Here is a 24,222-nt window from a genome sequence, read left to right as displayed (position 1 = left end):
CCGGCGTCGGAGCTCAACCGTCGATGCTCCAAGGTGCCCAAAGTACTTTTGCATAGTTTATTCGCCCTAAAGGTACCTCAAGTTTTGATTGTCTGATAAGCTCAGTCATGAGTGCACCTGATAGCGGAAAACGTTCCAACGGGCTTAAACTCTTTTCTCTCGTCCGAGCAGACTGACTCAAGGAACTGGACTGTAAGTTCAATACGGCACTGATGTCCAAGTCGAATGATCGGTGTTATGATACCTCGAGGTTACTGAGAACAGACTCTGTCGAGTCGTTGACAGATCAAGCTACAACAATGTTCACCAGAACATGTGCAAACATAGGTTCTTTCTTCGACTCGATCGTCTTACTGAGCGCTAGCGGGTGCTCACCCGCTGCACAGTGAGCAATGGATTGATCAGTCGAATATTTGTTGCGTATCTTGGATTCTCCGGTCAGCAGTAGAGATTAGAGAACTAGAGATACAAGTAACTCCTACGAGTCACGACTCATGACACCTCCCATCTCTGCACCAGCCTCATCGCCACATCTAGCCCCCAACACTAGCCTCAATGCTTCTAGCCACCACGACTTCCAAGCCAAGACTCAATCATCACCAGTCCAGACATGGCAATTTCATCATCTCCCCTCCATGAAATATATGATTCAGGCAAAAGTATCCACTGAAGCACATGAATTAAATTCCACATACTTCATCAGTTTCCTCCAGTCAAACACCGTCCAACAACCTCGACAGCCACACTTCATGTTCCGTCACCACCCAATCCCTCCACCCGTTAGACTTTGGAATAGATTAACTCGCTTCGCACATCCCGGCAACAACGATGTCATGAATCGTTCAACAATCTCATTCGAGAGAAGATGGCACCCGTACAGCGCAACGTAGGGTCTTCGTCGTCACCCATGCCACCGACGTCATAAGCCACACCTGGCTGATGATCCATCTTTCTACTTCATGTATAGAGCAAAAGTGTATATGTGTATATGAATCGATGGACACGGCCACATGAGCTACATTTTTGATCTATTATCAAAGTTCTTTGCGCTATCTTGACTACCTTCATTGATTCTCATTCGCAATACCTACACATTAATACGTTCTTATCAACTGACTATCTTCCACCATGAGTTCCTCCTCTTCATCAACCAACTTCAACCCCCTTGCGGGCAACAAAAAGTCCGAGGAGGAGCAGCAACGGCAGACATACACCGAATGGGCCAAGGAGACATACAACGGCCAATACGAGAAATGGATGCCCTGGATGGAGGACCAATATCTCAAGTGGTTCGGAAAGGGTGACAACAAGGCTTCCTACGCCACAAAGGGTACGTGGACCATGACCCCCGACTTCAGCCCTACCTACTACTTACCTTCCCTTCCCTGCCTATCTGTGAAGGAGACATCCATTTTGCCGAGAACTCTGCGAACCCCAAACTAACACTCGGGCCCAATCCGCACCAAACAGACACCCTCTCCAACACCAAGGTCACCGGCATCGACCAAGTCGACAAACTCCAAGACGACACCAACAACCTGGTGGGCAACCAGCTCGGCAACAACGGCCTCCTAAGACCCGTCGGCCAGTTCTCCTCCAAAGAAGGCATCAACCGCGCCGAGCGCAACGGGAAGGATGAATCGGGCTCCTATGGCGGTCCGGCCTCTGGAGCGTTGGAAAAGAGCAAGGAGGGTGCCGGCAGTGTTGGCTCGGGTCTTGCCTCGGGGGCCGAGTCCGTGTCTAATGCCACGATAGGCAATATCCCTGGCGTAAAGGGGATGATGGGTGGTGGTGAGAAGAAGTGAGCGCCGGAGTGGACGGGGATTGGCAACTGAAGCTGAGAAGTTCAATTAATGATACTGGCTGGGTTGTCGGGTGCACTGCCGGCTTGGGTATGATCACGATATGACCTACCTAATGTCTTGTGTGTCTTTGTCGATGAGAGAGCTCGTTTCTGGGTCTTTTTTTCACCGTAATAATTCTTGTATATTTCTGCTTTATCAGCAGACATGTGAACCTAATCCAATATGAATGATCACGACGATTCTAGGTTTCCAATACTGTCTTTGTATCATGCTATCCATCTCCTTGGCGATGCTCTATTCGGTTTTCTCGAGATCGTTCACATCGACCACTTACGTAGCTAGCGGACTATATAAGACGCAGAGGAATAACGTATTCGGCAAATAGTTGGAATGGCTCTTTGCGAACGGATTACCAATCCGAGGGGTACAAGGCTTTGCTTGCGCCCCCGGACCAGGTACGTCAAGCACGGGAATAAGTGGCTGGATCAGAAATGCGCCGGGTAAGGATAAGCCTGACAGAAGTTGCAGCTTTCCTGAAAGTCAACACTGACGCAGAGAATACGCCACTATAGAAACAAGTCGTTCTCGACATTGCAGGTTCGACGTGAAACAAGAGGTGGCTGTAAGCGAAAAGCGTATACAGGTTTGTGGCCATCATGGAGATATACTTCCAGCAGGCTTCTTCTCAGGGAGAGAAAAGCTGGCATTCGGGGTCCAAGCTCTGACACGTGGACCAGCAGCATATGTAGCTATCGAGGCATTTCACAAGAGACCGTTCGACCGGAATGAGCTGGTCCCGGCCAGGCAGACTTATAGAGCAAAATTCGAATTTGGAGCTATCAAGAACTGATTCCCGGGGTCTCCAATTTCCATCAAGTTTCGTTGGTAAAATAAGCCCTAATCCACCTAAACACATATAAGAATGAAGCAGAAAATCGAGAAGACTCCAAAAGAACGCCCCGTGCCCGAATTGAAGCGAAAGACAATATCCACGTCCTGGAAGTGAGGGAAGCTTATTCGACCGAGCTGTATGGCGCTACCAGAATAGTACGTGCTTCCATCACGGTATCAAGATACGAAAACCAATTTGAGATTTGACGAGAAGACACATCGAATGCTGTGAATTCTCAAAGGTCCCCGAACGTGTTCTCACCCGAGTATCTGTCGAGACAAAATCAAGTCAGTACAGCATATTCTTCCGAGCAATAGGACAAGAGGCGGAATCAGCCGGAGAGCGAAAGGCCACAAGCGACATACGTGATGTAAAGGAACCCATCCTCGTCTTTGTGTTCTTCGTAGATGCTGCTCATCAGTGCAGCCGTTGGTGGTAGAACCTCATCTACGAAGATGAAAATAGCCTTCTCTGGAGACAGCTTGATGCGCTTCCGAATCACGTAAACGAACTGGCCGACAGTCAAGTCTGCGGGGACAAGGTACTTCTTCTTGTCGATAGTTGCGATATCAGACTTCTCGACCTTCTCGCAGATCACCTGTGGGAGGTACGAAGGGCGGTTAGTTACCGGAAGGAGCGGTGAGGGGAAAGATAAGGCAGCAGGCAAGCCTGCTTGCGTGCAGCTCAACGACAATGGCCGCGAGGCCATCCTCCCCGTAGAGGCATCATCACCCACTCAGTGGGAACTTACTGGAATACGGTCGGCATATTTCTGGCGGATGCGCTCGGCCTCAGCCTTGCGCTTCTCAAAGGGGTGCTCGTCCTTGAACTTGGAACGCATGGTGATAGATTGATAAGCTGATAAGTAAAGCGGGTCTTGGATGCGGAGCGCTGGTGAGGAGAAAAGAGCGGAGGTGCTGTGATGGACGGATGGAGCTTCAAGAGCGTTGAGGAGTGATGGAGATCGTGGCCTCTGGATCGAAGTCAATATTCTGGCGACAGGAACCGATGATCGATGGAGGAGTGAAGTCGTACGATAGGTAAAGAGGGGAAGAAGGGGAGGATGACAAAAAGGCAACCCCCCGCTGACGTTACCGTATGGATACAATCACACGAGGCGGTGAGTCACGAGCTTGGTTCACGTGGAACGGGTCACTTGCTACAAGGGTGGGAGATGCGAGCTTGAGTGGACACAGTGATAAGAGTGATTTGAAATGTTGGAGCAAGCTTTTGCATAGATGAAACTATCCCGAAATTATCTTCTGTCCATGTGCTGTCTAATTTCCCACTCTGACCGACTCTGACCAAAGACAAAATGTGAGGAGCTGTCGGACTCATTTCGCCGCATCTTCCGCTTGCCCCATTCTTCGACTACGCCGAGTCCTAGGTACTACCGTACCTGAGATTGGCACTCGGCTGGAGAGTCATAGCGATAGCTGCGATGAGCTGAAAGTAGCACATGTAATCAGGATAAGCAGCACTCAATTACAGCCATTTCCCAGCTGCATCACGTGTCTCCAGTCGGTTCGATCGCTCGACTCCAGATCTGACATATAGTAATAGTAGTCACTGGGGCTTGATCGACATCTAGTGATTACCGAGTCTCCACCCCCTTGTGAACCGAGTGCAGAGAGTTGACCGATGTGAGTCTCGGCTAAGGTTGTCGCGGATTGCACCTTAGTCACAACCAGGTCAAGGTCAGTTGAGCCTCATCTTATTGTACCTTACCAGGCATCCCTACTAGCTCGTGCGAAGGTTGAAAGCTCGATGCTTGGCGGGAAGTATATGTATCTATCGAAGAAAGTCTATGAGTAGTATGGGTAGCTGTCATCTATTGCCCAACGGCACGGTGGCTCAGTCCGACGATCTTCATGGACGAAGCCGGGGTATGCTTTTGTGCTTTACTGGATCTAGAATCAGGTGATTTCCGGACGTGTCCGGGAGACAGAACGGAGCTATACAAGTCCGGCTATGACATGTGCGGCGTCCGAGTCATTCCCGTTCCCGTTCAGGCTACTGCAGCAGTACAACATCAAGCGTCCAGAAACCCTCAAATTCGCTTCATGGTTGGTCGATTACTTAGCTGCGCAAGCTTATCTATACATGCTGGTGCATCTTCAAGGTTGCCATCAAGACATCGGCAGGCTCAGGCAATTATCGTTGTTCATCTGGTAATGAGTAGGTATTGATAAGGTATGTTGATCTTAATATTTTTACTAAACGCCTCTTGAGGACTCACGCGCGCAATGCCTTGGACATTTAAAATGCATCATCCTCTAAGTAGTAAGGTTCCTGCAAATCGACGCCAAGCTGGAGGTCTTTCGAACCCAGGTTCCTTGATGGAACAACTCCTACCTGTCCATACTTTATGTCTGACCTGGAAAGGAAACATGGATTGGGTCTTTTCTTCACTAAACTGGCAAGTCTCAGCTAAACAGGCGGCTGATTTACACTTTGGCTAATTGTTCCCGTTCTTGCCTTCGCATATGCCGCAACGAAAATCCCCGAAAACCCTAATTTAGTCTGTATATGTGATTAACAACTTGAATAAGAGCTTCAAAGGAATGTATTTAACGAGTCTCGCAATTCGCAGATCTTTCAACACAAAAAAATAGAGTGGTCTGATGTGTGGGACTAGGATCTGCTTCCAGGCGACCTCATGAGGCACTCTGGCTGTTAGTACTGCCCGTGGCTTTAGGTAGGCAGGTATATGCTGCGTGCTCTGTATTCATGCGAATTGGCTTCGAGTGGCATACAAGAACCACTCAAGACCTGGAAGCTCTGCAGAGTGCAGACCTGCCACCACTTCATAAAACACACCTGAGTCTGAGAAATAGGCTTGTACGTGATCCCAGGATTATTGAATGTTCATCTTCTCGATCAGGACATGACTCATAGCTCAACCCGAGTCCCCTAGCTCTCCGTGCCAAGCGATCCAAGTCACATGCTCGGAGTGGAGTCTGCTTGCCTTTGTGTGAATACTTCTCCCACGCTAAGATGGCCACCAATCCTCCAGTGAAGCGTGCTAGGTTTCAACCAAGCTTCTCTCACAGCCACGACAAACTCTCATCCCCGCTACGGCCCTGCTGCTGGATTGGGGCCTCAAATCGTTCATCTCCCGATGAATAGATGTCTGTCCGGTGTGTCTACTGTCCAGTTACTGGCCACTTCGCCGCGACTCACAAGGGTGACTAGCGACTTTCAAATGTGAGACACTGGGGATCTCTCAGCCGTTCTAGATGATTGGTAACATCGGTGATTTGGTAAGACCCCGACTCATTTACGCATGCAAGGTTAAAGTATCCGGAGAAGCTGACAGGCGGACAGCTTCCCGCCTGACTCGTTCGGCAGTCTATCGCGAGTCGTTCTCCACCGGCTTGCCGAAAGCCTCGTCTCTGCGTGTCTTTCACAGCGCACATCATCATGATGTGTTCAAATGTCTTGGACGGTCTGAAGATCCTACAGCTTCACAGGACGGCAACAAATGCCCCTGCTACATGGGGAATTCCGGACTCTTTTCTCCGAAAGAGCACCGAAGTTGGAGGCTCTACAAAGGGGACTTCTTTTGAAGGCATTCCGGGAGCCTGGTAACGCAGTGGGCAATGTGGGGGTTCGCGCAACGGAAATTTGTAGGAGCATCGAGGGGCAGAGTTTTCACTACTGTCCAAAATTGACTGCTGCAGCTCTACTCTTCATCAAATGAACCCGCCAATGAACGCCGGACAAGGACTGTGCTCTTACTCTGGACCGTTTGGGTTGCCAACCCACCAATCAGTCTGTTGTCAACCGCGGCTGCTCCCGTTGTTGTCCAGACAGTCAATCTAAATTGGGTGATGCCCATGCCTCTATACAAAAGGGTGCAGTACTGCCATATGAATCCTGCTTCCATTCGCATTGACTCGAACCGACCGACTTTTTATTCTTCCGTCGTGGATCCTGGATGGAAGCTCCCGTGTCCGACCACCCAGAAAGGATGAGCGATGTGGAAGGCAGTCTCCACTCCGTCAACTGCGGTACCGGGAGATCCTAAAGCAAAGGAATGAGTTGCCGTACAGGCCCGCTGCGTCGTGGAGGACCCTCGACCGTTCTTGTCTATCTACCAGCGGTACAAGGACGCGCATGGCGTGCCTGTCACCATCTCGCGGCTGTCGCAGTCGTCTATACCGACGGCTTCCATACCAAGGGGTTAGAAAGCCCGCGAGGTGAATCTCGGCCAAGAACCCGGGGCCCATTTGATGGAGCAGAGAACTATTTGTATAGCGGGGCAATTTGCTTAAACGAGCCCTGGGAATTGGGTGATAGCCCGGATGTTATCCCCTTTGGTGATCATTCTGGAGTGCGTACTGTGTAAGGTGTCGCGATCGCATGCCCAGGAGACCCGTTCATTATCCGTGTCTGGTCGCCCTTGCATCGCGCACATTGTACCGCTGAACACCTGGCTCGAGCATTGGGTGCAGTATGTTTTGCGCTTTGGCGACCCGCGTCGCTCTGCTGGCCTGTCTCGTGAGTTCGACCGGTTGTTTTTGGATCGGGCTTTCAAAGAGTGGAAACCCATCCTATCGGTGTCCTCCCCCATGGATACTAAACCCGACCTTAAACCGACCCAGAAAAAAAGAGATTGAGAGCCGGCTCTCCCAATCTAAAGAATCTAAAGATCTCCCAGTGGAGGAGGAGAACCGAGTCCAGCGGATGGCTGAAGAGCACGTTGACCATGGTCGTCAGCTTTTCTTCTCTTCTCTTTCCCTTTTGGTTCTTTCTCTATTTTTTTTTCCATTCGGGGGTTTCAATCATATTTTTTTCCTCTCATTGATCGTTTCCTTCTTTCCAGTCCGATTCAATTTCCCCTTCCCCGGGACCCCGAGATCTCCCATTCACTCTCCTTCTCTCTTTCCTTTGACCCAGCCCGAGGTGGCTTTTTGGGTTACGGTTTGCATTTAGGGCTCCCGATCCCCACCAGGTCAGCGCATCTACACATCACGGCCTGTCATTGGCGGCATCTCAAACCGAAGCAAAAAGAAATGTCGCCCTCGCAGGGCATCGTCGATATGCTTCAACACCTTCGTAGAAGGGGTCTTCGTAGAAGTCAACTCTTGCTAGAATCGATATCGACACATTTGCGTCCATGAGCGGCAAAAAACCAGCAACATCATCATCCAAAGTAACGGGGGAGAGTGCATCTGGCCTCAATGAAACATCGACGTCGCGGGCCACGGAGCCGCATACTGCCCCTGCCACACCGCAGCGGCCGTCCATCCAAGACCGGGCGACAACGTGGGGAGCAACCAGCTCGACCAGGCCAAGCAACTCAACACCCTTGCTGTCAGCATCCCAGAAGAGACCAAATGCGGCGTCTAATGCAAAAGTCGCCATTCCTCGACAACCGCCTAATAGCTACGCACCGCGCTACAACCGCCGGGTTCCGCGAGCATGTGAGTCGTGTAGGCAACGAAAGACGAAATGCAGCGGCGATACGCCCATCTGTCGCCAGTGTCGTGAATTGAGAGTCAATTGTCATTATCCCGTGGGATGGAGGGAAAAAATGAAAAAGTGGGCGCCTTCGAAACCAATTCCGTCGATTCTGAGGACATTGATACCGATCAAGTCATTTCAGAAGAGACACATCCAGAGTCATCAAGACAAACGCATATGATCTGATCAAGAACCTCCATCAAATCCGGACCTGATGAACAAGGATAAGGATGGTTCTATCAAATATGCAAAAAATAAGATTGTGCAATGGGTGAACTAATGGCGTGTGTCTCTTCCTTCGGAATAGGGATGTGGACAAGCTGAATGCTGAGATTCAAGACTATGAAAACTTCGTCAATGCCCTTCGCAGTACGGCTGAGCCTCGCACGGCAGATTGGATCAAAAACTTGCTGGACAAGGTGTGTCTGCTTTTTTTCCGCCCTTCTTTTCTTCCTCTATCCCCTTTCTAGTGCAGTCAAAGTAGAAATTGACTTACAACTGGCACGGGGAGATCCTGCATTGAGGGTTTGACGAGAATCACCTACTGACCCTTTGATTCCGCTTGGCTCGATTTGCTTCAATGCCAAAAGTTTGGACTCAAAGGCGATCAACCATTTGAGAGTACTCCATCCCGCCTCAGCACTCCACAGAACGAAATGGATGCCGATGAACGGTCCCCTCTCTCGTCGATAGGCTCCTTGGAGGCTATTGATCGAGTCGAGGAGGATCTGAATCGAACTGAACATACGCGCGCGACAGGATTCATGGGCAAAAGCTCCGAAATCTCGTGGATGCAACGAGTTCAGCGTGAAACCGAGCAGCGAGCTCGAGGGTACGCTGGCATTGTCGAATCTAACCCGGAGAAGAGCGGAGACACTCGAGACGGATTCGCCTTGCATGCACTTAACTATCACCTAGACGATTTGGATATCTCTGTCCCCGAACCGGTCGAGCGATACGACGTGCCCCCACGACATCTAGCTGATCGACTCTTCGACGATTATCTCGATACAGTACACCCCTTTTTCCCCATCATCAGCAAGCCGCTCTTTCGTGCTCAATATCAGACCTTCTTTGACAGTTTCAGACGACCGAATGCCCCACGGCCCGGCGATAAGTGGCTGGCCATCTTGAACACCATCTTTGCCATTGCGGCCAAACATGCCCATCTGGTCGATGCGCCATGGCGCGGTGCAGTTGATGATCATCTGGTGTATATGACTCGTGCGAGACTGTTGAGCCTCAACTCCGAGGTGTTGTTCAGCCACCCGGACCTTCAGCAAGTGCAGGTGGAGAGTTTGGTGGCATTCTACCTGCTGGCATCAGATCAGATCAATCGGTTCGTACTCGATATCCTTGGAAAGCAGCGACCTGTTTTCCATCCATCCACAGCGGCACTCTCACGCCCGAGTCCTTGGTCTCTAATTTTTGTGCTTATACAGGGCGTGGCGAATATCTGCTCTTGCGGTGAGATCTGCTATCACACTCGGCATCAACCTGAAAAACATTAGTTCTGTTACACCCAACATCTCCAAAGAGGCTCGATATCGTGTCTGGTGGTGTCTCTACTCTTTCGAGCACATGCTTGGAATTATGACTGGACGAGCAATATACACCCTCGATGGCGGCTACGCCACACCTCTTCCACTTCCGTTTGAGGAAGAGCAATTACAAGAAGATCCGACGGCCATTGAACTGCTCAACAGTCCCACGCTGCGCGACGAGTTGGTCAACAATGTCATGGCCAGTGCTGTGATTCGACCAGCCAGCGGTCGGGAGGATATGCAGAAGAATCGGTCTCGAGATCAGTCGTGGCTGAAAAAGATGCCCTCCAACTTTGGGCTGTGCTATCTGTATCACTGTGACTTGACCATCATCACCCAGGAAATCGTCAACAAGGTCTATTCCACCAACTGTGTGAATCTGTCATGGTCCGAAATCGAAGCTCGTCTGGATGAACTGCGGGCTCGCATCGATGCCTGGCAGACCAGCCTTCCCCTGGTGCTCGACTTTACCAATGAAGAAGGCGACGACACGCCCGATCAACTACGTTGTAAGCTGATGCTCGCCTTCCACTACTACAGCGCCCGCATCACTCTTGGTCGTCCGTGTCTCTGTCGACGCGATGCGCGCCAGCAAAACTCCCAACAAACTTTCAGCCACATGATGGCCCTCATCACCATCGACTCCGCCTGCCGATTACTGGGTCTGCTTCCCGACCAGCCCGACGTCCTTCAACTGTTCCGAATCTGCCCCTGGTGGGCCGTCCTCCGGTACCTCATGCAGGCGACCACCGTTATTCTTCTTGAACTCTCTTTTGGTAGCGTTCATGTCCCGGAAGACGAGGATCGGTTCGTCAACCTGGCCAAGAAGTCCATCCGCTGGTTCCACGCCATGTCCGACCGTAGTATTGGCTCCCGACGCGCCTGGAAACTATGTGATTCGACATTTCGCAAATTAGCCAGCGGCATGAAATATGCCACCGACGATTTACCCGTTCAACCTCGATCTCCGCCGCGATTCTCCGCGGAGCAGTTTCCTCCCCACATGCCTCCGTCCTCCTTCCATCCTCACAATCCCCATCCCCACCATCAGCAACATCACGAGGGTCCTGCTCTCAATACCAACGATTATTTCACTCTTCGACAGGAAGATATGAATGCCTTCCTTCCTCGCCCGGCTACCGCACAACCAGCCGAGGGAGATGTGTGGACTAGCTATTTTAACCTCCCCACCCCCGACATGGTTTGGCCACCTGCCGGAGCGGGTGAGATCACCGAGGACTCTTATTTCCCTTACGACCCGCTCAGCGAAGAGTTTATCCGATCTTTTTTCCCTTCTTCGGATGAGGAGAATCGCGGACCACGCTAGAGTAGTGAACGAAGTGAACCAGGGGGGATAAAGATCTCATGGGCATGTTTTCCCATCTCCCGCTACTGTCATTGCTCTCTCAGTGGCTTGGTCTGCACGGATTCATGGATGGAAGGCTGGAAAATGTTCCCTCGTGGCAAAAATGCGACTGGTAGCATTCGGATCATTTCTCATCGACGTCAAAATTAGTCTCATATATCCTCAGCGTTCCCTTCTCTGTGTTGCAATGTTCTTGTTCTTATGAAATCCCGGGGGAAAAAAGTCACATTTAGCGCATTAGACGAGTGTTTGCAAAAGAACGACGGTCGAGGGGACTTGCATTTGCATTAGCCATGTTTGCATTTGAGCGCAGAAGCAGTGACAATTGAATGAGATGCTCAATTTTTCCAACGCGATTTCATCCGGTTTGATAATTTTCCACTAGCTGTAGACTGGAATCAACCCTCAAGGTTGGATTATCTGATGGCATTGTTGCTGCAAATGAAGATACTCAATTTTTATAGAGTCCCCTGCACCAATCACCGCCCTTGCTTTGAGGCGGCTCGGGCTTATCGTCGGCAAACTCTCTTCCCAGGGATGCAAACAGTACAAACATCCAAGCTCCGATCGCATGACGGGACCAAACGTCGTGCCACTGACTCCGAAAGCTGCTGCGGAAATCACCATATGGTCTCATACTCGGAAGAGATCGGACTCACTTTCTTCATTTCCACAACCCATTCCGTCCCCTAATATCTGCGCCGGAGCTCCAACTGACCCGATTGTCTCTCATTAACTACAAGTTCTGCGGGTTCGGTTCGTAAAGGGCCCTTTCGCAACAATCGTTTTACCTTGTATAGCCGACTTGGACAATGGCTTCGCGAACATTCATGCCTCTGCGGAGGTCAATTGCTCAGCTCTCGGCTCGGATGGGTCGCGTTACAGGTCAGAATGCGGGGAGGTCTCTGCGTGGATATGCTACGGAGAAATCTTCGCGACAGAAGCAGCAGTTTACGGTTTGGAGACCGTATCTGCGGTTGGCGGTTGGGGTTCCGTTTATTGGAATGATTATCTATTCGATGGTAAGGATGGCCTGGCTCGAATGCACAGATGTATAGAAGGGGACAGCAGACTGAAGTGTCCTCCGTTCAAGTGGTCTTTCATGTCCAGAATGAAAGGAGAAACGGAGAGAAGAATCAAGCAAATTGACTGACACACTGATCCATTATACAGGCCACCGGCGAGATCACCGACCTCGACGCCCCGTCGATCGCCGAGCTCGACGCAGCTCTTAAACAATCCTCCGAAATCACCGAGTCTTCCCCTATGCGCCTCCGCATGGAGAAATTAATTAAAGACCACCAACAAAAGATCATCGCCGAGCTCGCCAGGATAGACGGCAAGGAATTCAAGCAAGACAGCTGGACTCGACCCAACGGCGGTGGCGGAATCTCATGCGTCCTGCAAGACGGCAATGTCTTTGAAAAAGCCGGCGTCAACGTCTCGGTCGTATATGGCGAATTACCTCGCCCTGCGATCGAGAAGATGCGCGCCGACCACAAGTCCTTCGTTGGCGCGGACGTGGACTCGCTGAGCTTCTTCGCGGCGGGTCTCTCGCTTGTTCTGCACCCGCATAACCCCATGGCGCCAACTGTGCACTTGAACTACCGATACTTCGAGACGTCTGATCCCAAGGATCCCTTGAACGGCGACAAGAACTGGTGGTTCGGCGGTGGTACCGACCTGACACCCTCGTATCTCTTCCCAGAAGACGCGCAACACTTCCATAAAACGATCAAAGATACCTGCGACCGCCACGACCCAACCTACTACCCCAAATTCAAAGCCTGGTGCGACAAGTACTTCTTCATCCCCCACCGCGGCGAATGCCGCGGCGTCGGCGGCATCTTCTTCGACGACCTAGACGCCAATTTCCTCCAAAGCTCATCGAGCTCGTCTTCCAACCCGCAAGAAACTCTCTTCTCATTCGTCTCTGACGGTCTCGCATCCTTCCTCCCATCCTATGTCCCCATCATCGAAAAGCGCAAAGACATGCTGTACACCCCGGAGCAGAAACAATGGCAACAGCTACGTCGCGGCCGCTACGTCGAGTTCAACCTTGTGTACGATCGCGGCACGAGTTTCGGGCTGAGGACGCCGAATGCGCGCGTCGAAAGTATCCTGATGAGTTTGCCCCGGACAGCGAGCTGGGCGTACATGGATCCTGTCTCGGGGACGAGGACGGAGAGTATGCTCGTTGATGAGGAGGATTTGGGCGAGGATAAGGTGAAGGAGAAGGAGATCATGGATGTGTTGAAGCACCCTCGTCAGTGGGCTTGAGCCATTTGCCTCTACCTTATAGTATGAGGCTTTTGTATGAATAAGGGATGGGAGTCCATCCACTGGGTTGTGTGTCATTGCAGCTCTTTCTATGCACGGCTGTCAAACCGTGTTTTCTTGATGGGACATATATGCACTTAGATAGAGGGAACGGGTGCTGATGGTTTGATATCTTTGTATAGTAATTGAGAAAACATAGATGTCACATTGAGAACATTCTTGGTAATTCACAGCGTCATTTTCCACCCATCGAGTTCGGCACGGATCTCCCGCTAACAAAAAACAAAAGCAATCAGTATGGATCTTACCAAATCCAGTACGCTAAAAAGTAACCAATTGACTATCAAGACAAGGTGCTCGAATCGATACAAAGCTGAATCAAATCGGGGAAAAAAACAATGTATTAAATATGTATTGTCTGAGAATTGAGATGGATCGAGAATTAGCAGCAGAGCGTCGAGAGCAGAAAAGCTAGACCGGCACATCAATTCGAATCGAAAGAATGACTTGGGGTATGTGTGGAAGAATCAAAAATTGACATGAACACAAACGAAAGAAAAAGCTTCTATATGCATAGCAGATGGGAGAAACAGGTCCCGAAGCAAATCGCAAATGCAATCTATTGTGTCACAAGAAGGTAGGTAAATAGAAAAAAAAAATCAAAACAAAGAGATAATGATAAGGAGTGAGACGCATCGACACGAAATTAAGAAGATGACAAGAAGGAAAAAATCAAGGCCAAGCTTATGTATTGACACGACAATGCAACTTCTCGTACGAGACGCAAGCAGGGCGCACTTCTTCTCGTGGATGCCCGTCAAAAAAAATACAAAAAAAAATAATGATCAACCAGCGATCATATTTCGCTGCTTGGCTAACCAGCCTCGCGGATCGGTCATATTCGCACCTTGTCGATAGCGAGAGACGGTCATGTTGTTGTTCTGCCATCGACTCTGGAGGTGATACCAGGCCGAGCTCACGAGGTCAAGTTCACGGGCTTGGTCTTCGATAATTCTCTGGAGCTCCATCTGGCGACGAGAATTAGCAAAATTATTTGGTAGCAAGGTAAGATCACGAGTAAGTCCATAAATTCAGCAGCAGGTGGTGATGGTGATGGTGGTAATGGTGAACGCACTTCACGTTCTCGGGAAATTCCATCGTCCAGATTGTCTTCGTAGTTTTTCATGCTTTCCCGTAGGGATTTGATGAGCTCATTTTGTTGTTGAATATACTGCGAAGGGTAGACAAAAGCTGTTAGCTTCTGGTCTTGGTCTTCGAAGAAGTCGGTAGGCGGAATAAAGAGGATGTTTTACCTCGGCGCGTTGAGCAAGTCGCTCGATATTTTTCTCCAGAACACCCGCGCATTGCTTCAAAAGGTCAAAGCTCGACTTTTGCTGCGTTTCGCCGTCTTCGCTATTCACGATTTCAAACTCGCCCAGCAGCGTCTGCATCTCTTTCATCACTTCCTGATCCTCAGCGCTGACCTCGTTCTGCTTGACCTCAAGCATTTTGCGCAATTCTTCCCGCTCCGAACAGACTTCTCGCACCAGGGTTTGACTTGCATCAACCTCTGCCTCCAAATGATGGATATTCTGGGTGAGATTCTCCCATTCGCTACGGAGCTTGGCCAGTTCTGCTGAATTGTGCTCTTCAAGTTCTCCGAGAAGGTCGGACTTTTCTGTCGAGAATAGTGAAACTTTTGAGGTGAAAAATTAGCTTGATATGAGACGCAGTCATGTTGAGGGTTGCCGCTTACTCTGAGTTTGTGCGTCTGCAAGCTCCTTCTTCGTGCTATCGAGAGTGTCCTGGAGCTCTGCGATCTTCTTGAGTGATGTCGTGTAAGTTTCGTATAGCTTCCAATATTCGTCGCTGCTTCCTAGTCAGTACAGGGAGAAAGCAAACAAAGCAAAGACCCCGCATCAATGATGAGTCCTGGCCTACGGATAAAGTACCTCTGTGTGGAGTTGGCTCGAGCCAGTTCGACCGAAGCATTGAAGTTTTCCGAAAACATCCCCTCAGGCTGGATCGGGTTATTAGCTGGGACTCATATAGTCAAGCGCCAGGAATCGTATACTTACAACAGCCAATGATCCTTTTCCGGACTTTGAGTCGTCGTGTTCGGCTTTTCTGGTGTAGGTGTTAGTTGAGCGATGCCATTTGGCTTGTCGTCTGGCCATGCATTAAAAACGTACAGCTGCGACTCCCCAACACCGATCGCCTCGAAATCCTTGCTCAGGGTGCCCTGCAGCTTAGGCGTTTCTGATCCGGGAGACTGGCTACCGGGCAAACCATCCAGCTCTCCTAGCCGCTCGCGCAGCTCACTGATCAGCGCATCGTCTCTTTCGTGCTGCTCATCGGCACTCTGAAGACGCTCAGTAAGTGCATGGTTGTTGAATTCAAGCTGCTTCTTGAGATTTTGAATTTCATTGCACTCTTGTTCAATCCGAGGCAACAGTTTTCGATACTCCTCAAGCTCGACTTCACGCTCGGCAGACCAGCGTTGCTGAGAATCCGCCTCCTTGAGTTGCTGCTGAATGTCTTTGATCTGGTTCTTCAGCACTTGGTTCTCCTTCTCAAAGTCTTGGCTGGCTTGAAGCTTCTGTCGGTATTTCTCTGCCGCGTTGGCCTTGCGTGCCAATTGCTCCTTTTCGGTGCGTAGCTCATCGTAGTCATCCTGGAGTTTCTGGTATCGCTGATTCTTCACCTTTAATGATTCCACGGTCATGCGGAGACTGTCAATCTCGTCTTGCGCGGCACTCAGCTTCGCCTCTTGTGAGGCAATCAGATCGTCCTGCTGACGCGTTTTGCTCTCAAGTGCCTTGGCGTTGAAGCCCAGATCGCCCTTGCCGGACTTGAGAGTGACCAGTCGATCCTCAGTAGACGCCAATCGGGTCTGAAGCGTGTCGTTGTTCTCCTGCAAACGCGCCAGGCGATTGTGCAGGTCTTCCAGAGCTTTCCCGAGCTCCTTCTTCTCATGGGTCAGACGGTCATTCTCCGCAATCACCTTGCCGACGCGCTCCTCAAATTGTAACTCCAGATCCACGGGGTGGTCTGCCTTGGCAGGCTCCTCGGGGGTATCGTCCACGCCGTCGAGGGGTTCGTGCTGCCCATTGTGCGCCTCCTCAATGATCTCCTTCAATCCCTCCTGCGTCGAGGTTGTCAAAGACTGAAGGGTTTGCACGTAGGTGCCCGCGTTCGGGGAGCTGATGGCGGCAATCAGGAGTAATTTGAGCATTTTGTTCGTTTCCTTGATGGAAGCCTTCTCTGCAACGGCTTCAAGGTCGGGCGATGGATCAAGTCCGGAAGGAAGGGTCTCATCGTTCTGGTGTCGGATGTAATTGAGTAAGAGCTTGTGAATGTGTTTGAGATTTTGCCATTTGGCGACCCAGTGGTCGGCGGGCTCGCGTTCGGGAATCTCGTCGAGGAAATATTGCGGGTCGACATCCTGTAGAATCTCCCACAGGATGATGCCGTCGGTCAATTCGTCCGTGCTGCGGAGAGTTTTGCCTAAGGAGAAGCTGTTGATCCATTCCAGGAGGACCTTGGTCACGTTATGTTCCTGGGCCATGGCGAAAGGAGTGTGAGTTCAATGGAGCGAGAGGAGGGATAGGGGATGGGAGCGCTGCAACAAGATCATTGCCTGGACTGCGCAAGCACGATTAGAAGCACAGACACAAGACCACTTTCTGTCAAGAAGGAGAAGAAGAGGTCAGAGCTGTCGGGTCCACGCGATCGTGATTCCGGGATTTTGGGGGGGCAAGTGACCGACTGCTTAGCGGGGCGATCGCCCACGCCCGGTGCTTATGCATACTCATAGCGCATCTGGGGACCCTCATATTCTCATAGTATGCAATAATGCATGGCTCTTACTATGAGCAGACCTACCACGAGGCACGAAAGGGCGCTATAAACTAGACTTCTTTGGAGTTGTTGCACGTCTCGGTCAAAGATCAAACCATTTCCATATCATGTTTGTTGTTTCCAAGCATACTCCATTATCGTACAACGAAATTCCAACGAGAGTATAGCATGCACATTCGACATCTACTAAGCCGAGGTCCCAACTACACGTCGACCAGCCAAATGTGAGCGCATGCGACATGAAACCAGAAACCGCAAACTCCAAGTCCAGGTCCAACGCCCGATCACGCTTCCGGAAAGGAACAATAAAGAGTAGAATCAAATGTCCTGCGCCTTGTGGTTCAGATCAATCATGGATGGTCGTTCGTAAATTACGTTTACCTCGGCCGTTTCCAGAAACGGCTGCGGCAGACGGGAATGGCATCCTGCATGAGGCGGGCAATTGCTGAAGGATGATGAGTCCCTCAGAAGTTGGTCTCGCCGGCGTATTCACCATTCGCTGTGACAATCTTGTCGACCTCAATGTTGGGTTTGTAGGTTGCATCTTGAGTCGAGAGAGTTTGAAGTGTATTCACTGGAGCCTCGGCCGAGAATCCACTGTATCCCTTTGTTAGCTTTCAACGGTCGGAACATATGCGTACTGGGACGAAGCATGACGCTTACGGGAAGAGATCTATCGAAGGAGATGATTAGCCTCTAGCACTCAGTAGTCGGTACGAAGCAAGTATTCAGACACGGGCTCCAATTGGTACTTACGATATTCATGAGTGATCACACCACCCTGTATATGTGGACGTTGTCAGCGAAACTGATCAAGCTCACTCCAGATTGATATGTTAGAGCTTACGCTAGCCACGATCGCATCCTTTGCCTTATCAACCACACTCGACGGCGTGCCCTTGGGGAAAGAAATGACGACGGACTTGAGGGATTTGGCGGCGAGAGCCACCGGGAGGAGAGAGAGCATTGCGATTAGGAAGAACTTCATATTGTATTGAAAACTGTGTTTTGGTCTTGCGAGAAGGGGTGGGTGTCAGCGACGGATGTGAGAGATATGGTAGACGTATTGACAGTGAGTTAAGTATGTATTACTCTTGTGTACGAGCAAAAGAGCAAAGTACGAAGCAGGAGATTCAAGAGGCGGAGCCACCAGTTGGCACTGCGTCATCGCGAGGGTCATGTGACACGGTGTGTTTGCGGACTGTCCGCAATCCCTTCCGTTCTCACCACTTGGACTGCCATGTGGTGTATCTTTCACATCTCGCCGTTCTTACACTCTCCTTCTTTTTTTTATTTTTCTTGGTAGTAAGCTTGCGTCTTTCCAACTTGGGTTTCATCTCTCGCTTCTCGCGACGGCGTTTTTCGCGGCCTTCCTCAAGTGTGACGACTCTGCCCGCCTGAGAAACGTCTGGGTCGAACTAGGACCGGTCTACCTTCAGCACTTCTCCCACCTCGGAAATCACGTCGACGCGACGGTAAAAGACACAAGGGAGGTGGAGTTGCAGGAAGTTGCAGGATCGAAGGACAGGCGCGTGTGTTGTTGTCTTCAATTCTTTGCAAGAGATAGCTAGCAAGCATTTTACAAGTTTCGACTTCTTTTTCCCTCCATCTCGCGTGAGCCTTGGAAATTTTGAGGGCGCAGACTAAGAAGGAAGAAAGGATCAAGAAGAAAAGAAAAAAGAGAGAGAAAGAGAGAAGAAAAAACAAAATCAAGAAGGAATACAGAGTCCAGAGGAACGAGGGGAAAAAACCAGCAGGCCTTCTGTGATAGCAAGCGGGAATTGAAACTCATAGGCATCAGCCTAGAGCGAGACGAAGGAAACAGAAAAGAAGAAGAGAGCAGAGATAACAAGAACAACAGAACAGTACAACCACAACTCGCAAGACCCGTCCTCAAAGATCAGACCTCATTGACTCCAAAAACAGTTGATCACTCTCTGTCTCGGCGCGCGCGTGTGCTATCGTCGTTTGCTTAAGCCATTCTGCTTACAGCGCATCACTCTTCCTCCAACTCCTTTACTTTGTCTCACTCACTCACCCAACTCCCTCACTCTGATCGTGACTCGCGCAAGCCTTCCCGACTCTCGAACGGAGTGAACCGTGAACTTTTGACGACTCCGATCCAACCATCACCTTTCCACCATGTCCGGACTCGCTTCCGAGGAGGTCGCTGAGGACTACAAGAGTTCCCTCGAGGATCTCACAGGAAATGATCGATTCCAAATCAGCAACCTGACGGTGATCGCCAAGGAGAACACGGAACATGCAATGGCCATTTCCCGAGTCCTGGAGAACCATATTCGAACAGTAGGTGCTTCCTTTCCTGTCACCTCCCATTGATGTCCTCTTCTACTCCTTGCTTTGGACTTTGCGGCTGGTCTATCGTCGCTCTCGACGTATTCGCTCGCTCTCGTAGAATGGGAACACTCTAACCGTCTCTGTAGACTCCGCCGCAGCACAAGCTGCCTGCCCTGTATGTAGTCGACTCGATCGTCAAGAACGTGGGGACACCCTACACCTTGTTCTTGGGGCGGAACATGTATCAGACGTTTATGAATGCGTACACTCTGGTGGATGCCCAGACTCGTCGCAAGCTGGATGAGATGTTGAAGACATGGAAGGAGCCCGTGCCCGGTTCCCTCGACACTCGACCCGTCTTCCCCCCGGATATCACTCGCAGTATTGAAAGTGCGCTCATCAAAGCTCGAACGGCGGCATTGCAACAGGAGCAAGCCCGCAGCAATCTGCTCCAACGCGGTCGAGGGGGAGGTACTCCTCCGGCGATGGCTCGGCCGGGTGTCAGCCATCACGGCGTGAATGGACAGAGTCATCGGACCTTGGTAAGTCTCTATTGGTTTTTTGTAGCGCACAGGCTCGTGTCCCTTACGTTCCTTTGGAAGTAAAGCTCCATCTGATTCCTGTGGTGAATTTTCATTAGACCCCACCTTCTGGTCACCGTCCAGGCAATGAACTGGATGCCCTCAATCGCGACTTGGAGAGTTGTATCCTCGCGGCTCGCAATGACTTTGCCAGCGCTCCCTTTGATCCCACCACACAACAACGATTGAAAGCGCTGCTTGATTTGCAAACCATCATGCGTAATCAACAACTCACTCCCGACCAACTCCGGCTCGTTCGAGACCAAATCTCCGCCTTTCGACCACAGACTTCAACGACGCATCCCGGTCCCAGTGCTGTGGCAGCTCCGCCTCAGGCCCCTCAGGCCCAAATATCAACACCTCCAGCGGCTGCACCTATCGTCCCTGTGGCTGCGACGCCGACACCTGCTCAGCAACCTGTCTCGCAGTCGCTCCAAAATCTTTTGAATTCGAGAACTCTGGCCGAGCTCATTAAGAATACCGCAATCCGCCAACAGCCCACTCCACCGCCTCCCGTACCGCAGATGGCCCCCGTGGCCCCTATGGCTACGATGCATCCTCAGATGTCGGCAACTGGCAGCAGTACGCCTCAGCCGGATAATCCTCTCATCGCAGCTCTTCGATCTCGAGGTATCCTTCCTCCCGCTTCGGCACCACCTGCGATGGGCCAAGCTCCTTCGGGGACTGGCGAGGCGTTGCCATTTCTCATTCCTGGGGGAATGCGGCCTACATCCTCGGTTCCCACTCCGCCTGTGTCGATGACCGCGTCGTCAGTGGTTCCGGCGACCACTGCCTCTATGAAAATGTAATTCACTTACCCCCTTTACCCCCTTTGCAAGATGCGCAAACTGCCCCTCTGTTTGCTGGTCGTGCTAATGCTTTTCCGGTTTATGCAGTCCTCGTGTCGCGCTTGTGGTTTCGCTCTATGAGGCGAAATCGAACCGATGTGGTACTTGCGGACGCCGTTTCCCGGCGACGCAAGAGGGTAAAGAGAAAAAGGCCCGCCATCTGGACTGGCACTTTAAGACGAACCAGCGCATGTCTGAGGCCGCCAAGCGTGCTCAGACTCGCAGCTGGTACGTCGATGAACGGGTATGTAACAGCGATCTTTCTCCGAATCTTTTTGGTGTTTGCATTGGACTGACGAGCAACTTTCTTTTGATTACGTGTAGGATTGGATCAAATCTCGTGAAGTCGATGACGATCAGCCAGCGGGCGATGGCGATGATCACGCCGACGGAGAGTCTGGTCCCGAAGGTGCCAACTCCAAAACCGGACCCCCCGGCATGGATTCGAGCCCCCAACGATGCCGCTCGTCGAAACACTCCTTGTCCCATCTGTCAGGAGAAATTCGAATCGACATGGTCGGAAGATGTGCAGGATTGGATCTGGCAAGATGCCATTCAAGTGGGTACTCGCGTGTACCATGCCAGTTGTTACGCCGAGGTCACCAAGGGTGGACCCGTTCCGCGAAGCTCCACGCCCCAGGCCCAGGTCCAGGCGCGAACCAGTACGCCCGACTCTGTGCTGGGTAAGCGCAAGGCCGAGACTAGCAATTCTCCGGGCAAAACACGCATCAAGACGGAGGTTTGAGCCTGAGCCGTGAGCATTAGCACGGAGCCTGGGATCTTCAGTCCTGTTGTACACACTACACATACTCCATACTATACATTCAGCGAATAGGCACGCCACATCAGGAAAGCGCCTCCACTTGCACTGCTTCCGTTTTCTTTTCTCTCTTGTGATTAGGGCCAATTGATCCGTACTATGTATTTATATCTAGAGACGTCCACAGATTCTCTCTAATATCTTCCATCGGGCGTCTCAGTGTAGTGTCACATGACCCATCCGGACGTGAGATGGCGCTAACTAGTTGAAGTAACTACCCCACTGTGTTGGAGAACCCAAGCCTCCCGTTTCACTGGCGGTCCCTTGGGGTAGCCTGGTACTTTCACTCCCTATTTCTACTGGTAGTAGGTTATGTACCTACCAGGTATAGGTACCGTAGCTAACCCCTCCCCGCCCCGTGGGGGTATGGTCACTTCCCCTCATCGGATATATTGGGAAGGTGACTTTCCCAGTTTCTCATCGAAGATGAGGCGAAGTGGAGGAGTAGCGTACTGGTGCTTAGTGCTCGCACGGGGGAATTGCTTTGTATGATTGTAAGGAAACAAGACCAGAGGAGCTCAAACGATGACTGCCTATGATGTAACTGAGAATCTGCTTCAACACGCTTCGAACTCTGTTCCACTTATCTGGCAAGTTTCGAGTCTGAGTAGCTAGGTACAGAGCACTGGGAGTAGGAAGTAGGAACAGTAGTATTTAGGTAGTATTTACCATGCTGACGTCCCCACTTTGTTTTCTTCTTCCGTTGGGCTTGTTTATCATCTTTCATCCTCTCTCTCTCTCTCTCCCTCTCTCTCCACTCGATAGTCTTTGGCATCGTACGTCTTGCAATAAGCATCAACAGTACCTCTACCGATCAATCATCATGGCATACACTGTGCGATGGGGTATTATGGGTAAGTGACATTACAATGAAGCTCAAAGTTTCTGTACACCCGCCACTACCGAGAGCATGATTCATGTCCATAACATCCCAAGAATTAAGCTGACTTACTCGATTGATTCTCCATAGCGACGGGCTGGATCGCCGAGAGTACGTGCTTTCTCCAATCGTTCACTCACGACACGCCCACACATCCTCCCCAATAGTGTCGTAGGAGCGGCAGAACAATCTAACTAGAACTTCTCCACGATCAGCCTTCGTCCGCGATCTGCTCAAAGACCCCAAAGCCCGCGATGCCGCCGACGTCGCCCACCAAATCACCGCCGTCGCATCCTCCTCCTCCAAGGACAAAGCCACCCAATTCATCCAAGCCAACAGCATCCCCAGCTCGTCCTGCACCGCCTACGGCGACTACGAATCCCTCGTCAACGACCCCAACGTCGACGTCATCTACGTGGCCACCCCGCACTCCCACCACTACCAGAATGTGATGCTGGCCTTGAACGCCGGGAAACATGTCCTGTGTGAAAAGGCGTTCACCGTCAATGCAGCACAGACCAAGATTCTGTGCGAGACCGCCCAGAAGAAGGGCCTCTTCTTGATGGAGGCAGTCTGGACGCGCTACTTCCCACTGAGTATTCAGGTCCGTGAGATGATTCAGAACGGCGAGATTGGGGAGGTGTTGCGCACGATGGCGGATACGAGTTTCGGAGGGGATGTCGAGGGCAAATGGGGCAAGACTCATCGTATGGTGAATCCGGATTTGGCTGGAGGTGCCTTGTTGGATTGTAAGTTGAGAAAAATCGGGGGGGGGGGGGGCAACTAACTTTGTCCTTCTCCTTCTCCTCCTTCTTCTATATACGCGAGCAAGACCCCAAAAAAAATCATTGCTAACAGTGTTTTCAGTGGGCATCTACTCCCTCACCTGGGTCTTCCAAACCCTCTATCACACCCTCCCCAAAGATCAACGCAAACCACCCACCGTCACCTCCTCCATGACCCCCTACCACCTGACCGGCGCCGACGAATCCACCACCATCATCCTCAACTTCCCTACCAGCACCCCCAGCAACTCCTCCCCTCCACGCCGCTCCCACGGCATCGCCATGACCAACATCCGCGTGGGCGCCGACCCAGACCAAAAGGGGTCCGCAGGCCCCGTGATTCGCATCCAGGGCACCAAGGGCGAGATCCAAATCCTGGGCATGCCCTTCCGACCTACCGGATATCGCGTCATCCCTGCTGCGGATGCAGATGGCAAAGCGGGAGAGGTCCGCGAGGTGCAGTGTCCGTTCCCGGACGGCGGACATGGTATGTTCTGGGAGGCGGATGAAGTTGCGCGGTGCCTGCGGGATGGAAAGTTGGAGAGTGAGGGCCTGCCGTGGGAGGAGAGCATTGTGATCATGGAGGTCATGGATGAGGTGAGACGACAGGGTGGATTGAAATATCCGGCCAAGATCGAGTCGACGGAGTACCCGTTGGAGTTGTAGTCGTTTCGCCGAGAGATGAACTTGGAAAGGCGAAACCCTTGACAATGGGTCATAAACGAGCTGGTGGCCGTGCTGAACCCAGCGCCTAACCACTCGGGATGGAAAGTCGATTGTGCAGCCCAGACAA

General features: G+C 51.3%; 8 protein-coding genes across 8 annotated transcripts; 5 read left to right on the top strand and 3 right to left on the bottom strand.

The window, feature by feature from the left end:
- Window positions 1-1,128: 1,128 nt before the first annotated feature.
- On the top strand, window positions 1,129-1,805 carry N7539_007121 (uncharacterized protein; the record flags this gene model as incomplete). Its single annotated transcript, XM_056936722.1, has 2 exons — window positions 1,129-1,330; window positions 1,402-1,805. The coding sequence occupies 2 exons, from the start codon at window positions 1,129-1,131 to the stop codon at window positions 1,803-1,805; spliced, it is 606 nt and encodes a 201-aa protein (XP_056787521.1).
- Window positions 1,806-2,932: 1,127 nt separating this feature from the next.
- N7539_007120 (autophagy-related protein 8) lies at window positions 2,933-3,538 on the bottom strand (the record flags this gene model as incomplete). Its single annotated transcript, XM_056936721.1, has 3 exons — window positions 2,933-2,966; window positions 3,063-3,295; window positions 3,449-3,538. 3 exons carry the CDS (start codon window positions 3,536-3,538, stop codon window positions 2,933-2,935), a joined length of 357 nt encoding a protein of 118 aa, XP_056787520.1.
- Window positions 3,539-7,819: 4,281 nt separating this feature from the next.
- N7539_007119 (Zn(II)2Cys6 transcription factor) lies at window positions 7,820-11,037 on the top strand (the record flags this gene model as incomplete). The annotated part of the gene is made up of 4 exons (XM_056936720.1): window positions 7,820-8,298; window positions 8,474-8,585; window positions 8,757-9,505; window positions 9,609-11,037. 4 exons carry the CDS (start codon window positions 7,820-7,822, stop codon window positions 11,035-11,037), a joined length of 2,769 nt encoding a protein of 922 aa, XP_056787519.1.
- An 851-nt stretch (window positions 11,038-11,888) lies between these two features.
- On the top strand, window positions 11,889-13,356 carry hem13 (coproporphyrinogen oxidase; the record flags this gene model as incomplete). The annotated part of the gene is made up of 2 exons (XM_056936719.1): window positions 11,889-12,098; window positions 12,250-13,356. 2 exons carry the CDS (start codon window positions 11,889-11,891, stop codon window positions 13,354-13,356), a joined length of 1,317 nt encoding a protein of 438 aa, XP_056787518.1.
- Window positions 13,357-14,201: 845 nt separating this feature from the next.
- On the bottom strand, window positions 14,202-16,924 carry N7539_007117 (putative microtubule binding protein HOOK3; the record flags this gene model as incomplete). Its single annotated transcript, XM_056936718.1, has 7 exons — window positions 14,202-14,384; window positions 14,492-14,587; window positions 14,670-15,052; window positions 15,113-15,225; window positions 15,309-15,376; window positions 15,435-15,483; window positions 15,549-16,924. The coding sequence occupies 7 exons, from the start codon at window positions 16,922-16,924 to the stop codon at window positions 14,202-14,204; spliced, it is 2,268 nt and encodes a 755-aa protein (XP_056787517.1).
- Window positions 16,925-17,681: 757 nt separating this feature from the next.
- On the bottom strand, window positions 17,682-18,205 carry N7539_007116 (uncharacterized protein; the record flags this gene model as incomplete). Its single annotated transcript, XM_056936717.1, has 4 exons — window positions 17,682-17,814; window positions 17,881-17,890; window positions 17,974-17,998; window positions 18,065-18,205. The coding sequence occupies 4 exons, from the start codon at window positions 18,203-18,205 to the stop codon at window positions 17,682-17,684; spliced, it is 309 nt and encodes a 102-aa protein (XP_056787516.1).
- A 1,154-nt stretch (window positions 18,206-19,359) lies between these two features.
- On the top strand, window positions 19,360-21,689 carry N7539_007115 (putative mRNA cleavage factor complex component Pcf11; the record flags this gene model as incomplete). The annotated part of the gene is made up of 4 exons (XM_056936716.1): window positions 19,360-19,524; window positions 19,662-20,057; window positions 20,156-20,901; window positions 20,993-21,689. 4 exons carry the CDS (start codon window positions 19,360-19,362, stop codon window positions 21,687-21,689), a joined length of 2,004 nt encoding a protein of 667 aa, XP_056787515.1.
- Window positions 21,690-22,587: 898 nt separating this feature from the next.
- N7539_007114 (Gfo/Idh/MocA family protein) lies at window positions 22,588-24,095 on the top strand (the record flags this gene model as incomplete). Its single annotated transcript, XM_056936715.1, has 4 exons — window positions 22,588-22,618; window positions 22,735-22,755; window positions 22,860-23,393; window positions 23,512-24,095. 4 exons carry the CDS (start codon window positions 22,588-22,590, stop codon window positions 24,093-24,095), a joined length of 1,170 nt encoding a protein of 389 aa, XP_056787514.1.
- Between the last annotated feature and the right edge of the window lie 127 nt (window positions 24,096-24,222).

This window comes from Penicillium diatomitis, assembly GCF_028827545.1.
Source record: "Penicillium diatomitis strain IBT 30728 chromosome Unknown utg000010l_segment0_segment0, whole genome shotgun sequence".
NCBI classification, from domain to species: Eukaryota; Fungi; Ascomycota; class Eurotiomycetes; order Eurotiales; family Aspergillaceae; genus Penicillium; species Penicillium diatomitis.
The sequence above is the reverse complement of the archived record's forward strand: the minus strand, read 5'-3'. Positions and strand labels throughout refer to the sequence as shown.